This window comes from Chiloscyllium plagiosum, unplaced genomic scaffold (genome assembly GCF_037043375.1).
Source record: "Chiloscyllium plagiosum isolate Xiang-an unplaced genomic scaffold, Cpla_swu_hap1 HiC_scaffold_47, whole genome shotgun sequence".
Classification (NCBI taxonomy): Eukaryota; Metazoa; Chordata; class Chondrichthyes; order Orectolobiformes; family Hemiscylliidae; genus Chiloscyllium; species Chiloscyllium plagiosum.
The window spans coordinates 3158021-3174076 of NW_028270185.1; the positions used below are offsets into that span (position 1 = coordinate 3158021).

Below are 16056 nucleotides of genomic sequence, written 5' to 3' on the forward strand. Positions count from 1 at the left end.
GATGCTGGAAACCAGAGTCTAGATTAGAGTGGTGCCGGAAAAGCACAGCAGGCCAGGCAGCATCCGAGTTTTACAGAATGAGTTGGGAGATTCTGTTCCTCTGCCTCAGCACTATCTCCCTCTGGGATTCAACAAGTGTGGCGCTGGAAAAGCACAGCAGGTTAGACAGTGTCTGTGGAGCCGGAGAATCGACGTTTCGGGCATAAGCTCTTCATCATTCCCGATGAAGGGCTTATGCCCGAAACGTTGACTCTCCTGGTCCTTGGATGCTGCCTGACCTGACCAGCGCCACACTCTCGACTCTGATCTCCAGTATCTGCGGTCCACACTTTCTCCTGTCTCCCCTGGGACTCTGAGAACTGAGAGTTCAAACCAGAAACTTGAGCTCCAACTCCAAGTTTCCAGGCCAGGACTGAGGGGGGGGGGGAAGCTGCACTGTTGGAGGTGACTTCTTTACAAAGACAACATAGAGCCCCCTCAGACAACCGTGAAAGAATCTGTGAAGAGGAACAGGCCAGTTACCCTCCAGCCAATGTTCATCCCTCAACCCCACATCATTAAGGTGGATGACCTGGTTTGTTAATCAGGCCATATAGCACGGACACAGACCCTTCAGCCCAACCAGGCCATGCTGACTGTAATCCCAAACTAACCTAGTCCCGCCTGACTGCACTTGTCCCATACCTCTTCAAACATTTCCTCGCACACGAACCACTCTGTGCAAACTAAAAGTTGCCTCTCATGTCCTTTTTAAATCTTTCACCTCTCATCTGAAAAATATGTCCCTCTAGTCTTGAACTCCCCCACCCAAGAGAAAAGACACGTGTCATTCACCTTAACTATCCCCCTCTTGACTTTTTAAACCTCTATAAGGTCACCCCCTCAACCTCCTGCGCTTGAGGTAAGAAGTTCAACTCAAACCCTCCATTCCTGACAACATTCCTGGTAAATCTTTGCTGAGCCATCTCCAGTTTAATTACATGCTTCCCATAACAGGGTGACCAGAAATGCACACAGTATTCCAGAAAAGGCCTCACCAACGTCCTGTACAACCTCAATGTCCTGTAACTCAAAGGTCTGAGCAATGCTGTTTGTGGGAGCTTACTGTGCAGATTGGCTGCTACCATTTCTGACATTTCGAAAAGCTGACTGGCCATTAAAGTAAACTGCTGAGTGCCTAGAGTTGCTGCAAGGCGCTACACAAATGCAATCCTTTAATGCAGAAACAGTGTCCAGCCCTCGATTACTGGACACTGACAGAGGGACAAAAATCAGCTGTTACGGTCAATGATGAGACACGACGCAGCACCAGTATTAAAGGTTATTTATTTCCCAGAATAACAAAGTCCCGATGATTACATTTCAAACTGATAATTGTAGTGATTTCATCCTGATTCTGCCACAGGTTGTATTCTGACCAATCACAGTGTAATCGCAGGACTAGGAACAACTCAGGTTTGGATCAGAGGGACAGATCAACAAAGCCCCTGGGGAGGAGAGGTACACAAGTGGCATCTCTGAGGAAGGGAGAATGTGGCAGGAAGTAAGCTGATCCTGTCGAGAGCTGTCCCGCCATGGGCACTGTACCCATAGGGACCTCCTTGGTCAGCGCTCTCTCTCTCTCTCTCTCTCTCTGCTGATGCCTTGTCCCCTGGAGACCTTGGCAATTCTTTGAGAGTTGGCCATGCTCCCATCTCCCAAACTCTGTACCTGCACCAAACACAGAGCTCCCAACCAACAAGGTGACCCTTAACCCAATGAGGTCATTCTTGCCCATTGTCTAAAGCACCTCTTTTCCCAGCGTTAATATTCCTAAAAACTAATCAACAAACAAAAAAAAACTTCAGATTAAATGAGGAGGGTGGGCGGTGTGGGGAGAACACTGTGATTTTTCTCTCCGGCTCTGTAGAACAGGGAGTGAAACTTGTTAATTCCTGAAGACGCCGGCACCATAGTGAAGGTTTGGTGACCGGCTCAGTAGCACCATGACAAATTGCTTGAAATTGCACCAATAATTTCTTTCGGGTTTTATTAAAGAACTGCAGGTCCCGTAAGGCAGAGACGTAACAGGAATTGCTGGAAAATCTCAGCAGGTTTTTGTGGAGGGGCATCAGTTAACGGTGCTCCGTCCTCAGAATGTTCTGGGAACTGCAGGGATTTGAAATGGCAAACTGCATTTGTATAGCACCTTAAACATTGCGAGGTGCTTCTCAAGAGCATGATCGAAATCATGGGGCGGTGGTGGGGGGGGGGGGGGGGGGGTGATGTCCAAACGAGTGGCTCAATGAACGTTCTGAGGAAGGGTCACTTGAACCCGAAACGTTAACTCTGATTTCTCTCCACAGAAGCTGCCAGACCTGCTGAGCTTTTCCAGCAATTTCTGTCCTTGTGTCAGTGATTTATCTCTTGCTTGCCCTGCAGTGAGTGGCTCTCTGTATTTTAACAGGGAAGCAATTGACTAATGTGTCCTCTGCTCCTTACTGTGTGTTCGAGGGTTGGGGGGGGGGGGGGGGGGGGTGTAAGATGTGTGACTATGACACACACCTATAACCCGGGCAGTTAAGTTTGGTTGATCTGGTCATTATTGAGCCCAAAGTTGTGGAGTTTAGGAAGAGGTGAAATTTCCAGTCAATTCCCTACCCTGGATATTAATTCCCTTTCCTGTTTGAGGCTGTTTGTGAAATGCATAGCTCTGTGATTACAGTCAGAGACCAGTGACTGAAAGATGTACAAATGTTGTCACTGTGTGACCCTTACCCCTCTGTCTCAGAGAAGATCCTATTTTCCTGAGTGGATTTCCCCCAAACAACAAGGTGGAGGGGTGCTACAGAGATTTATTATGACAAACTGTATTTATAAAGCACCTTAAACACTCCACGGGAGCGTTACCGAAATCACAGGTGGTGATGTTCAAATGAAAGCTTGGTCAAAGAGGTAGGTTTTCACAAGATCCTGCAAAAGGAGGAAGGAGATACAAAGAGTTTAGTATCCGGGTCGGTGAGAGACCCATCAGGAGCTGGGACAGGAAGAAGCAGTTCCTTATTGATTAATTTTATTCTCTCACATTCCCCGGAGATATTGTGCCAGGATTCCTGACAGAGTGAATCAGCATCTGTTCCCTTAGACACACACGGGCTGCCTGCCGTATTGTGGTAGCAGGAACCTTTTAGATGAAGGAGTTTCTCCACAGTTGCAATCCTGCAGGAAAACGGGCTCAAGAGCAGGGTCTCTGTGAGAGGGCGGTCTCCAGGACGATGAGTGTGGCTACATTATCTTGGCACATGACAGCCCATGCATAGAGACAGTGAATACGTGATGCCCAAATTTAGGGAACTGGTTTCATTCTCACATGAATCCATAGAATCCCTACAATGAGGGAACAGGCCATTCGGCCCAGCATGTCCACACCAACGATCTGAAGAGACTAACCCCCCATCCCTTAACCCTGCAGACTATGGGCAATTTCCCATGGCCAATCCACCCCAACCTGCACTTCTTTGGACAGTGGGAGGAAACCCACACAGACACAGGGAGAATGTGCAAACTCCACACAGACAGTCGCCCGAGGCTGGAATCAAACCCAGGTGCCTGGCGCTGGGAGGCAGCAGTGCTAACCACTGAGCCACCGTGCTGAAATCTGTTCAGAATGAAACCCTCCTGGCTTAGAATCATGATTCATTTAAAGAGGAGGATTTTTCAAAGTGAAATGTTTGGTACATTTGCAACAGAACCTGGCTGTTTCAGAGAATTTTGACTCACGTTCCTGGTCTGTTCCTTCCTACAATTTGAAACTAGTTATGTTGATGTCTACTCCCAATGCAACTCTGCAGGGATAGGGACGAGATAGACAGGCAGAGAACAAAGAGACCGAAGACTGACAGAGATACAAAGCCAGAAAGATTATATAGAGACAGAAACCGACTGTAGTTGAGAGACAGATACTAGCTGACACAGATATACACGATGAAACACTTATGCCTGAAACGTTGACTCTCCTGCTCCTTGGATGCTGCCTGACCGCACTTTTTGATAAAGATTATACAAAGACTACTGAGAAACAGAGAATGATTCTGATATGGTCACAGATAGAGAACTAAAGATTATAGAGAGAGAGAGACCGTCAGAGACTGAGACAGATAGATAGACTAATGGTGACAGATAATAGGCAGATGACAGACAGATATGAATAAAAAAGAGATACAAACAAAGGTAACAAAGTGAGAAACAGAAACAATGACTGTGAGACAGAGAGAGATGGCACAGAGACAGAGACAGAGAGTGGATAGACAGATGATTAGAGAAGGAGAGACAGACAGATAGATGGAGAATGAGAGACTTTCAGGTGGTTTTCAGGGAAGGAAGGACAGTCCTTGGTTTACTCCTGAACTAAACAGTCACATTCGGGATTGACCAGGGCAGAATGGGGAGGTAGCTATCTGTCAGAAACAGAGAAACTCCCAATCAATCCTCAGTCCAAAACCCACCCTTGGGCTAATGATTGGGGAGAGCTGTGGAGGGGGTTGCAGAGCTGATGAACTGGGGGGAGGGTGGGGATGGGATACAACTGATCAAACTGGTTAGATTTCACTTCACTTCCGATGGACAAAAGTTGGATTTTAATGAGCGAGAGGGAGAGTCCCTCTGTTTTCCATGTTCACAAAGCTCTCAGCTCCATAGGGAATGGTGACTGTTCCTTCAGGGCACGATACTGACTCCCCCTCCCCCTGCCAACACCACCCCCTCGGGCAGGTCAGTGCAGAGTCCCCCCTCTGGCTGTAGGTTCAGTGAGGGAGCTCAGGAGGATTGATCCAGGGCTCTCAGTAACTCAGGGCCCTGCAAGAGACGGTGTCTGTCCAGTAACGGAGCATTCACTTCACAGTCATAACGGGTCAGCTCTGGGGGGCCAGGCACCTCCTTCCCAAGTAACTGCATGGTCAGCGCTGTCGAGAGAAGACACAGTGTTAAGTTGCAATACAACCCTCTCAGCATCTATGATACCCCTTTACTTTACAAACTCAGTGGGCAGCTTGTTAACCTTGGAAATGGGAAGTTGTGGGTTCAGAGACCTGAGTGCTTAGAGAGTGCTGCACTGTCAGAGGTGCCATCTGAGATGGTTACACGGCACTCAGACCCCTATTCGCCTCCACCCTATTTTGAGGAACAACACAGGAGACCTGGTAAATATTTATCCCTCAATCAACAGTCAGGGTCTGTTCCACGGCTGTTAGTGGGAGCTTGCTGTGCACAAATCAGTTGCTGTGTTTCTCACATTCAGTACATGACAAAAGGACTTCATTTTGAGATGTGCTCAGATCCTATGATGGAGCCCTGATCGCTGCGGTTACCCCCGTCACACTGCGGTTACCCCCCGTCTCACTGCGGTTACCCCCCGTCACACTGCGGTTACCCCCCGTCACACTGCGGTTACCCCCTGTCTCACTGCGGTTACCCCCCGTCACACTGCGGTTACCCCCCGTCACACTGCGGTTACCCCCCGTCACACTGCGGTTACCCCCGTCACACTGCGGTTACCCCCCGTCACACTGCGGTTACCCCCTGTCTCACTGCGGTTACCCCCGTCACACTGTGGTTACCCCCGTCATACTGCGGTTACCCCCCGTCACACTGCGGTTACCCCCCGTCACACTGCGGTTACCCCCGTCACACTGCGGGTACTCCCCGTCACACTGCGGTTACCCCCGTCACACTGCGGTTACCCCTGTCTCACTGCGGTTACCCCCGTCACACTGCGGGTACTCCCCGTCACACTGCGGTTACCCCCGTCACACTGCGGTTACCCCCGTCACACTGCGGTTACCCCCCGTCTCACTGCGGTTACCCCCCGTCACACTGCGGTTACCCCCCGTCACACTGCGGTTACCCCCCCCCGTCTCACTGCAGTTACCCTCGTCACACTGCGGTTACCCCCCCCGTCTCACTGCGGTTACCCCCGTCACACTGCGGTTACCCACTGTCTCACTGCTGTTACCCCCGTCACACTGCGGTTACCCCCTGTCACACTGCGGTTACCCCCGTCACACTGCGGTTACCCCCGTCACACTGCGGTTACCCCGCCCATCACACTGCGGTTACCCCCCCGCCTAACTGCGGTTACCCCGTCACACTGCGGTTACCCCCTGTCTCACTGCGGTTACCCCCGTCACACTGCGGTCAACCCCGTCACACTGCGGTTACCCCCTGTCTCACTGCGGTTACCCCCTGTCTCACTGCGGTTACCCCCCGTCACACTGCGGTCAACCCCGTCACACTGCGGTTACCCCCGTCTCACTGCGGTTACTCCCCGTCACACTGCGGTTACTCCCTGTCTCACTGCGGTTGCACCATCACACTGCGGTTACCCCCCCGTCACACTGCGGTTACCCCCCGTCACACTGCGGTTACCCCCCGTCACACTGCGGTTACACCCCATCACACTGCGGTTACACCCCGTCACACTGCGGTTACACCCCGTCACACTGCGGTTACACCCCGTGTCACTGCGGTTACCCCTGTCTCACTGCGGTTACCCCCCCCCCCCGTCTCACTGCGGTTACCCCCCCCCCCCCCCGTCACACTGCGGTTACTCCCCAGTCACACTGCGGTTTCCCCCATCACACTGCGGTTACCCCTGTCTCACTGCGGTTACCCCTGTCTCACTGCGGTTACTCCCCGTCACACTGCGGTTACCCCTGTGTCACTGCGGTTTCCCCCGTCTCACTGCGGTTTCCCCCATCTCACTGCGGTTACCCCCATGTAACTGCGGTTTCCCCCGTCTCACTGCGGTTACCCACGTGTCGCTGCGGTTTCCCCCGTCTCACTGCGGTTACCCCTGTCTCACTGCGGTTTCCCCCGTCTCACTGCGGTTTCCCCCGTCTCACTGCGGTTTCCACCGTCTCACTGCGGTTTCCCCCGTCTCACTGCGGTTTCCCCCGTCTCACTGCGGTTACCCCTGTGTCACTGCGGTTTCCCCCGTCTCACTGCGGTTACCCCTGTGTCACTGCGGTTTCCCCCGTCTCACTGCGGTTTCCCCTGTGTCACTGCGGTTTCCCCCGTCTCACTGCGGTTACCCCTGTGTCACTGCGGTTTCCCCCGTCTCACTGCGGTTACCCCTGTGTCACTGCGGTTTCCCCCGTCTCACTGCGGTTTCCCCTGTGTCACTGCGGTTTCCCCCGTCTCACTGCGGTTACCCCCGTCTCACTGCGGTTTCCCCTGTCTCACTGCGGTTACCCCCGTCTCACTGCTGTTACCCCCGTCTCACTGCGGTTACCCCGTCACACTGCGGTTACCCCCGTCACACTGCGGTTACCCCCCGTCTCACTGCGGTTACCCCGCCCATCACACTGCGGTTACCCCCGTCTCGCTGCGGTTACCCCCCCCCCCCCCGGCCCACTGCGGTTACCCGCATCTCACTGCGGTTACCCCCACGCCTAACTGCGGTTACCCCGTCACACTGCGGTTACCCCCTGTCTCACTGCGGTTACCCCCGTCACACTGCGGTTACCCCCGTCACACTGCGGTTACACCTCGTCACACTGCGGTTACCCCTGTCTCACTGCGGTTACACCCCGTCTCACTGCGGTTAGCCCCCCGTCTCACTGCGGTTACACCCCGTCTCACTGCGGTTACTCCCCGTCACACTGCGGTTACCCCCTGTCTCACTGCGGTTACACCCCATCACACTGCGGTTACACCCCATCACACTGCGGTTACACCCCGTCTCACTGCGGTTACTCCCCGTCACACTGCGGTTACTCCCCGTCTCACTGCGGTTACTCCCCGTCACACTGCGGTTACCCCCGTCACACTGCGGTTACACCCCGTCTCACTGCGGTTACTCCCCGTCTCACTGCGGTTACCCCCCCCGTCTCACTGCGGTTACCCCCCCCGTCTCACTGCGGTTACCCCCCCCACCCCCCGTCACACTGCAGTTACCCCCCCGTCACACTGCGGTTTCCCCCGTCACACTGCGGTTTCCCCCATCACACTGCGGTTACCCCTGTCTCACTGCGGTTTCCCCCGTCTCGCTGCGGTTTCCCCCGTCTCGCTGCGGTTACCCCCATGTAACTGCGGTTTCACCTGTCTCACTGCGGTTTCCCCCGTCTCACTGCGGTTACCCACGTGTCGCTGCGGTTACCCCTGTGTCACTGCGGTTTCCCCCGTCTCACTGCGGTTACCCCTGTGTCACTGCGGTTTCCCCCGTCTCACTGCGGTTTCCCCCGTCTCACTGCGGTTTCCCCCGTCTCACTGCGGTTTCCCCTGTCTCACTGCGGTTACACCCCGTCACACTGCGGTTACCCTGTCTCACTGCGGTTACCCCCGTCTCACTGCGGTTACCCCTGTGTCACTGCGGTTACCCCCGTCTCACTGCGGTTATCCCTGTCTCACTGCGGTTACCCCCGTCTCACTGCGGTTACCCCTGTCTCACTGCGGTTACCCCTGTCTCACTGCGGTTACCCCCATCTCACTGCGGTTACCCCATCCTCACTGCGGTTACCCCCGTCTCACTGCGGTTTCTTCCGTGTCACTGCGGTTACCCCCGTCTCACTGCGGTTACCCCCGTCTCACTGCGGTTACCCCTGTCTCACTGCGGTTACCCCCGTCTCGCTGCGGTTACCCCCGTCTCACTGCGGTTACCCCCGTCTCACTGCGGTTACCCCTGTGTCATTGCGGTTACCCCCGTCTCACTGCGGTTTCTTCCGTGTCACTGCGGTTTCCCCCGTCTCACTGCGGTTACCCCTGTCTCACTGCGGTTTCCCCCGTCTCACTGCGGTTTCCCCCGTCTCACTGTGGTTACCCCCGTCTCACTGCGGTTACCCCCGTCTCACTGCGGTTACCTCTGTCTCACTGCGGTTACCCCCGTCTCACTGCGGTTACCCCCGTCTCACTGCGGTTTCCCCCGTCTCACTGCGGTTACCCCCGTCTCACTGCGGTTACCCCCCGTCTCACTGCGGTTTCCCCCGTCTCACTGCGGTTACCCCCGTGTCACTGCGGTTTCCCCCATCTCGCTGCGGTTACCCCCGTCTCACTGCGGTTACCCCCGTCTCACTGCGGTTACCCCCGTCTCGCTGCGGTTACCCCCGTCTCACTGCGGTTACCCCCGTCTCGCTGCGGTTACCCCCGTCTCACTGCGGTTTCCCCCGTCTCGCTGCGGTTTCCCCCGTCTCGCTGCGGTTACCCCCGTCTCGCTGCGGTTACCCCCGTCTCGCTGCGGTTACCCCCGTCTCACTGCGGTTTCCCCCGTCTCACTGCGGTTTCCCCCGTCTCACTGCGGTTACCCCTGTCTCACTGCGGTTACCCCCGTCTCGCTGCGGTTACCCCGTCTCGCTGCGGTTACCCCCGTCTCACTGCGGTTACCCCTGTCTCACTGCGGTTACCCCCGTCTCACTGCGGTTACCCTCGTCTCACTGCGGTTACCCCCGTCTCACTGCGGTTTCCCCCGTCTCACTGCGGTTACCCCCGTGTCACTGCGGTTTCCCCCATCTCGCTGCGGTTACCCCCGTCTCACTGCGGTTACCCCCGTCTCACTGCGGTTACCCCTGTCTCACTGCGGTTACCCCCGTCTCACTGCGGTTACCCTCGTCTCACTGCGGTTACCCCCGTCTCACTGCGGTTTCCCCCGTCTCACTGCGGTTACCCCCGTCTCACTGCGGTTACCCCCGTGTCACTGCGGTTTCCCCCGTCTCACTGCGGTTACCCCTGTGTCACTGCGGTTACCCCTGTCTCACTGCGGTTACCCCCCGTCTCGCTGCGGTTACCCCCGTCTCACTGCGGTTACCCCCGTCTCACTGCAGTTACCCCCGTCTCGCTGCGGTTACCCCCGTCTCACTGCGGTTACCCCCGTCTCGCTGCGGTTACCCCCGTCTCACTGCGGTTTCCCCCGTCTCACTGCGGTTACCCCCGTCTCACTGCGGTTACCCCTGTCTCACTGCGGTTACCCCCGTCTCGCTGCGGTTACCCCCGTCTCGCTGCGGTTACCCCCGTCTCACTGCGGTTACCCCCGTCTCACTGCGGTTACCCCTGTCTCACTGCGGTTACCCCCGTCTCACTGCGGTTACCCTCGTCTCACTGCGGTTACCCCTGTCTCACTGCGGTTTCCCCCATCTCACTGCGGTTTCCCCCGTCTCACTGCGGTTACCCCCGTCTCACTGCGGTTACCCCTGTCTCACTGCGGTTACCCCTGTCTCACTGCGGTTTCCTCCGTGTCACTGCGGTTACCCTCGTCGCGCTGCGGTTACCCCCGTCTCACTGCGGTTACCCCCGTCTCGCTGCGGTTACCCCCGTCTCACTGCGGTTACCCCCGTCTCACTGCGGTTACCCTCGTCCCACTGCGGTTACCCCTGTCTCACTGCGGTTACCCCTGTCTCACTGCGGTTTCCTCCGTGTCACTGCGGTTACCCTCGTCTCACTGCGGTTACCCCCCGTCTCACTGCGGTTACCCCCGTCTCACTGCTGTTACCCCTGTCTCACTGCGGTTTCCCCCGTCTCACTGCGGTTACCCCCGTCTCACTGCTGTTACCCCCGTCTCACTGCGGTTTCCCCCATCTCGCTGCGGTTACCCCCATCTCACTGCGGTTTCCCCCGTCTCACTGCTGTTACCCCCGTCTCACTGCTGTTACCCCCGTCTCACTGCGGTTACCCCCGTCTCACTGCTGTTACCCCCGTCTCACTGCGGTTTCCCCCATCTCGCTGCGGTTACCCCCGTCTCACTGCGGTTTCCCCCGTCTCACTGCTGTTACCCCCGTCTCACTGCGGTTTCCCCCATCTCGCTGCGGTTACCCCCATCTCACTGCGGTTACCCCCGTCTCACTGCTGTTACCCCCGTCTCACTGCGGTTTCCCCCATCTCGCTGCGGTTACCCCCGTCTCACTGCGGTTACCCCCGTCTCACTGCTGTTACCCCCGTCTCACTGCGGTTACCCCCGTCACACTGCGGTTACCCCCGTCTCACTGCTGTTACCCCCGTCTCACTGCGGTTTCCCCCATCTCGCTGCGGTTACCCCCGTCTCACTGCGGTTACCCCCGTCTCACTGCTGTTACCCCCGTCTCGCTGCGGTTACCCCCGTCACACTGCTGTTACCCCCGTCTCACTGCGGTTACCCTCGTCTCACTGCGGTTTCCCCTGTCTCACTGCGGTTACCCTCGTCTCACTGCGGTTACCCTCGTCTCACTGCGGTTACCCCCGTCTCACTGCGGTTTCCCCTGTCTCACTGCTGTTACCCCCGTCTCACTGCGGTTACCCCCGTCTCACTGCGGTTACCCCCTTCTCACTGCGGTTTCCCCTGTCTCACTGCTGTTACCCCCGTCTCACTGCGGTTACCCCCGTCACACTGCGGTTACCCCCGTCTCGCTGCGGTTACCCCCGTCTCGCTGCGGTTACCCCCGTCTCACTGCTGTTACCCCCGTCTCACTGCGGTTTCCCCCATCTCGCTGCGGTTACCCCCGTCTCACTGCGGTTACCCCCGTCTCACTGCTGTTACCCCCGTCTCGCTGCGGTTACCCCCGTCACACTGCTGTTACCCCCGTCTCACTGCGGTTACCCTCGTCTTACTGCGGTTTCCCCCGTCTCACTGCGGTTACCCTCGTCTCACTGCGGTTACCCTCGTCTCACTGCGGTTACCCCCGTCTCACTGCGGTTTCCCCTGTCTCACTGCTGTTACCCCCGTCTCACTGCGGTTACCCCCGTCTCACTGCGGTTACCCCCTTCTCACTGCGGTTTCCCCTGTCTCACTGCTGTTACCCCCGTCTCACTGCGGTTACCCCCGTCACACTGCGGTTACCCCCGTCTCGCTGCGGTTACCCCCGTCTCGCTGCGGTTACCCCCGTCTCACTGCGGTTACCCTCGTCTCACTGCGGTTACCCCCGTCTCACTGCGGTTACCCCCGTCTCACTGCTGTTACCCCCGTCTCACTGCGGTTACCCCCGTCACACTGCTGTTACCCCCGTCTCACTGCGGTTACCCTCGTCTCACTGCGGTTTCCCCCGTCTCACTGCGGTTACCCTCGTCTCACTGCGGTTACCCTCGTCTCACTGCGGTTACCCCCGTCTCACTGCGGTTTCCCCTGTCTCACTGCTGTTACCCCCGTCTCACTGCGGTTACCCCCGTCTCACTGCGGTTACCCCCATCTCACTGCGGTTTCCCCTGTCTCACTGCTGTTACCCCCGTCTCACTGCGGTTACCCCCGTCACACTGCGGTTACCCCCGTCTCGCTGCGGTTACCCCCGTCTCGCTGCGGTTACCCCCGTCTCACTGCGGTTACCCTCGTCTCACTGCGGTTACCCCTGTCTCACTGCGGTTACCCCTGTCTCACTGCGGTTACCCCCGTCTCACTGCGGTTACCCCTGTCTCACTGCGGTTTCCCCCGTCTCACTGCGGTTACCCCCGTCTCACTGCGGTTACCCCCGTCTCACTGCGGTTACCCTCGTCTCACTGCGGTTACCCCTGTCTCACTGCGGTTACCCCCGTCTCACTGCGGTTACCCTCGTCTCACTGCGGTTACCCCTGTCTCACTGCGGTTTCCCCCGTCTCACTGCGGTTACCCCCGTCTCACTGCGGTTACCCCCGTCTCACTGCGGTTTCCCCCGTCTCACTGCGGTTACCCCCGTCTCACTGCGGTTACCCCCATGTCACTGCGGTTACCCCCGTCTCACTGCGGTTACCCCCCGTCTCACTGCGGTTACCCCTGTGTCACTGCGGTTACCCCCGTCTCACTGCGGTTACCCCCGTCTCACTGCGGTTACCCCCCGTCTCACTGCGGTTACCCCCCGTCTCACTGCGGTTACCCCTGTGTCACTGCGGTTACCCCCGTCTCACTGCGGTTACCCCCCGTCTCACTGCGGTTACCCCTGTGTCACTGCGGTTACCCCCATCTCACTGCGGTTACCCCCGTCTCACTGCGGTTACCCCCGTCTCACTGCGGTTACCCCCTGTCTCACTGCGGTTACCCCTGTCTCACTGCGGTTACCCCCATCTCACTGCGGTTACCCCCGTCTCACTGCGGTTACCCCCTGTCTCACTGCGGTTACCCCTGTGTCACTGCGGTTACCCCCATCTCACTGCGGTTACCCCCGTCTCACTGCGGTTACCCCCTGTCTCACTGCGGTTACCCCCGTCTCACTGAGGTTACCCCCGTCTCACTGCGGTTACCCCCGTCTCACTGCGGTTACCCCTGTCTCGCTGCGGTTACCCCCGTCTCACTGCGGTTTCCACCGTCTCACTGCGGTTACCCCCGTCTCACTGCGGTTACCCCCGTCTCGCTGCAGTTACCCCCGTCTCACTGCTGTTACCCCCGTCTCACTGCGGTTTCCCCCGTCTCACTGCGGTTACCCCCGTCTCGCTGCGGTTACCCCCGTCTCACTGCTGTTACCCCCGTCTCACTGCGGTTACCCCCGTCTCACTGCGGTTTCCCCCGTCTCACTGCGGTTACCCCCGTCTCACTGCGGTTACCCCCGTCTCACTGCGGTTACTCCCGTCTCACTGCGGTTACCCCCGTCTCACTGCGGTTACCCCCGTCTCACTGCGGTTTCCCCTGTCTCACTGCGGTTACCCCCGTCTCACTGCGGTTACCCCCGTCTCACTGCGGTTACTCCCGTCTCACTGCGGTTACCCCCGTCTCGCTGCGGTTACCCCCGTCTCGCTGCGGTTACCCCCGTCTCACTGCGGTTACCCCTGTCTCACTGCGGTTACCCCCGTCTCACTGCGGTTACCCTCGTCTCACTGCGGTTACCCCCGTCTCGCTGCGGTTACCCCCGTCTCGCTGCGGTTACCCCCGTCTCACTGCGGTTACCCCCGTCTCACTGCGGTTACCCCCGTCTCACTGCGGTTTCCCCTGTCTCACTGCGGTTACCCCCGTCTCACTGCGGTTACCCCTGTCTCACTGCGGTTTCCCCTGTCTCACTGCGGTTACCCCCGTCTCACTGCGGTTACCCCCGTCTCACTGCGGTTACCCCCGTCTCACTGCGGTTACCCTCGTCTCACTGCGGTTACCCCCGTCTCACTGCGGTTACTCCCGTCTCGCTGCGGTTACCCCCGTCTCACTGCGGTTACCCCCGTCTCACTGCGGTTACTCCCGTCTCGCTGCGGTTACCCCCGTCTCACTGCGGTTACCCCTGTCTCACTGCGGTTACCCCCATCTCACTGCGGTTACCCCCGTCTCACTGATGGAGACGCGACAGAGTGAAATGGAAAGGGAAGGTCTTACTCATTGGTGTTCCAGGCGGCAGAGTCTCCGTCTGTGTTTCAGCTCGCTGAGTCTCCAGCTTTTTCAAACGCTTTGCTGTAACTTGGACAATGTCAGCCTCACTCGAAACATCCAAATTGGAATCCTGGGCGGCAAATTCAATCAAATGGGGTTTTATTCTGATAACCCGATAACACATGAAAATAACTAAACAGTAACAATGAAGCAGCCCAGCCCAGCGCAGTGCGACAACAACAGAGAGAGGGTGGGAGGACGGGAGAAAGGGGGTTATATTAGAATGCAGTTACTCAGGGAAATAATATATCCCGGCCCACACAGTGCCCACCTCTCTCTCTCTCTAAACCTCTGTGCTCCTCCTCCTCGGGCACCCCCCTACCCCGGGGTGAACACAGTGATGGCAAAGAGGGAAAAGGTGCCCAGTTTTATATAACTAACAGCAGTTTTCTAACTAAACAGTTCAGGGATGCTGTTACATACCTCCGGAGCAGGTGGGACAGCAAGCAAACAGACCCTTCGCCTCAACTCCTCCATGTCTGACCTGATATCCTAAACTCATCTAGCCCCATTTGCCAGCTTTTGGCCCACATCCCTCTAAATCCATATAGGCAGCCATTTAACCAGCTAACCATTAAACTGACCCCACACCCAAACCAGGTCATGACCCAAACCAGGATCACGGCTCAACAAATTCACGAGCCAAACCAACCCATTATCCCCTCAGCAAGGAGCGACCTGACCAATCCCAAATGGACCAATCCACTCTCTAACGTGTCCAGGGGGAGTTAACACAGTCGCTATCTCGGTGAGCTCGCAATGCCAGACTGAGGAATTGCAATTCTGTAGGGATGACGATCTGTCGTCCTTCCCCAGACCCAGAGCGATACATCTGGCTCTTAAACAGACGGGCAGTTAGTGCTGGAGGTGGTATTCATTGACATCCCATGAATGAATAACAATACACCACTGACCAGGTATCAGTACCTCCCCCCTGTTACAATGTCAGGTATAGAGCCATACAGCATGTCAGGACTGATCTCTGTCAGGATTCTTGTAAGGTCAGGGTCAATGCTGAGAGGACATTTCTCCCCCATGGGAGGTCGAGGGCCAGAGGACACAGTCTCAGAATAAAGGGGCTCCAATTTCAGGCTGAGATCAGAAGGAGGTTTATCTCAGGGGGAGAATCTGAGGCTGATTTTCTCTTTATTGAGCTGTTACCAATTCTTCAGAACTCAGTCTTTCTTTAAAACCAAGCCTCAACATTTTTGACCCTTAGTATAATCTCTAGTAGAGATAGTTAACACAACCAAGTCAACCACTCATTCAAACAGTGAGTAACGAATTAACTATTAGCCACTGCTCTGATCCTCCAAGCCAACTGACTTGCCAAACTATCAACCAGTGAGTTAGTCAACTAGTTAACCAGCCAGCAACCCATCAACTAGACGGTTTCTTAACCAACCCAGCCACATCTCCAAATCTCCAGCTAGCAATCAACCAGTTGGTTAGTCAACTAGTTACCAATTGGATTATGAAACTTGTTAACTAATTAATCAGGTAATGAACAAATCATGTTGCCATGAGGGATTAGATAATTCAGGTAATACCTGCAAGTTCCCGACCAGCAGAGAGTGTTTCCTTTTGAGGTTACGACGGTCCAGTATCTGGGGACTTAGCTGCCCGTGGTTTCTCCCGAACTCTGAGTCACACTGCGACCTGTAGAGGGTGAGATAGTTTCACACATCAGGCACCAGCAACATTAACTTCACAAACCACTGTTACTGGGCCATGGTTTGGTCAGCACAGCGGCTCACTGACCTCACAAAGACGGTTACAAAGGTTTTGTTTTTAGAAACTGCAGC

The 16056-nt window shown here is 56.4% G+C and overlaps 1 protein-coding gene across 5 annotated transcripts in view; it reads right to left on the reverse strand.

The window, feature by feature from the left end:
- Positions 1–1309: 1309 nt before the first annotated feature.
- Positions 1310–16056, reverse strand: part of LOC122542736 (hypoxia-inducible factor 1-alpha-like) — a 46801-nt gene continuing 32054 nt past the window's right edge. For all 5 annotated transcript variants that reach the window (XM_087984059.1, XM_087984058.1, XM_087984057.1 and 2 more), the window contains 3 exons: positions 15802–15910; positions 14198–14321; positions 1310–4940 (listed from right to left, as the gene is read on the reverse strand). In XM_087984059.1, coding sequence (XP_087840185.1) covers positions 4795–4940; positions 14198–14321; positions 15802–15910 — 379 coding nt within the window. In that variant the 3' untranslated portion in view covers positions 1310–4794. The remainder of the gene's footprint in view (positions 4941–14197; positions 14322–15801; positions 15911–16056) is intronic.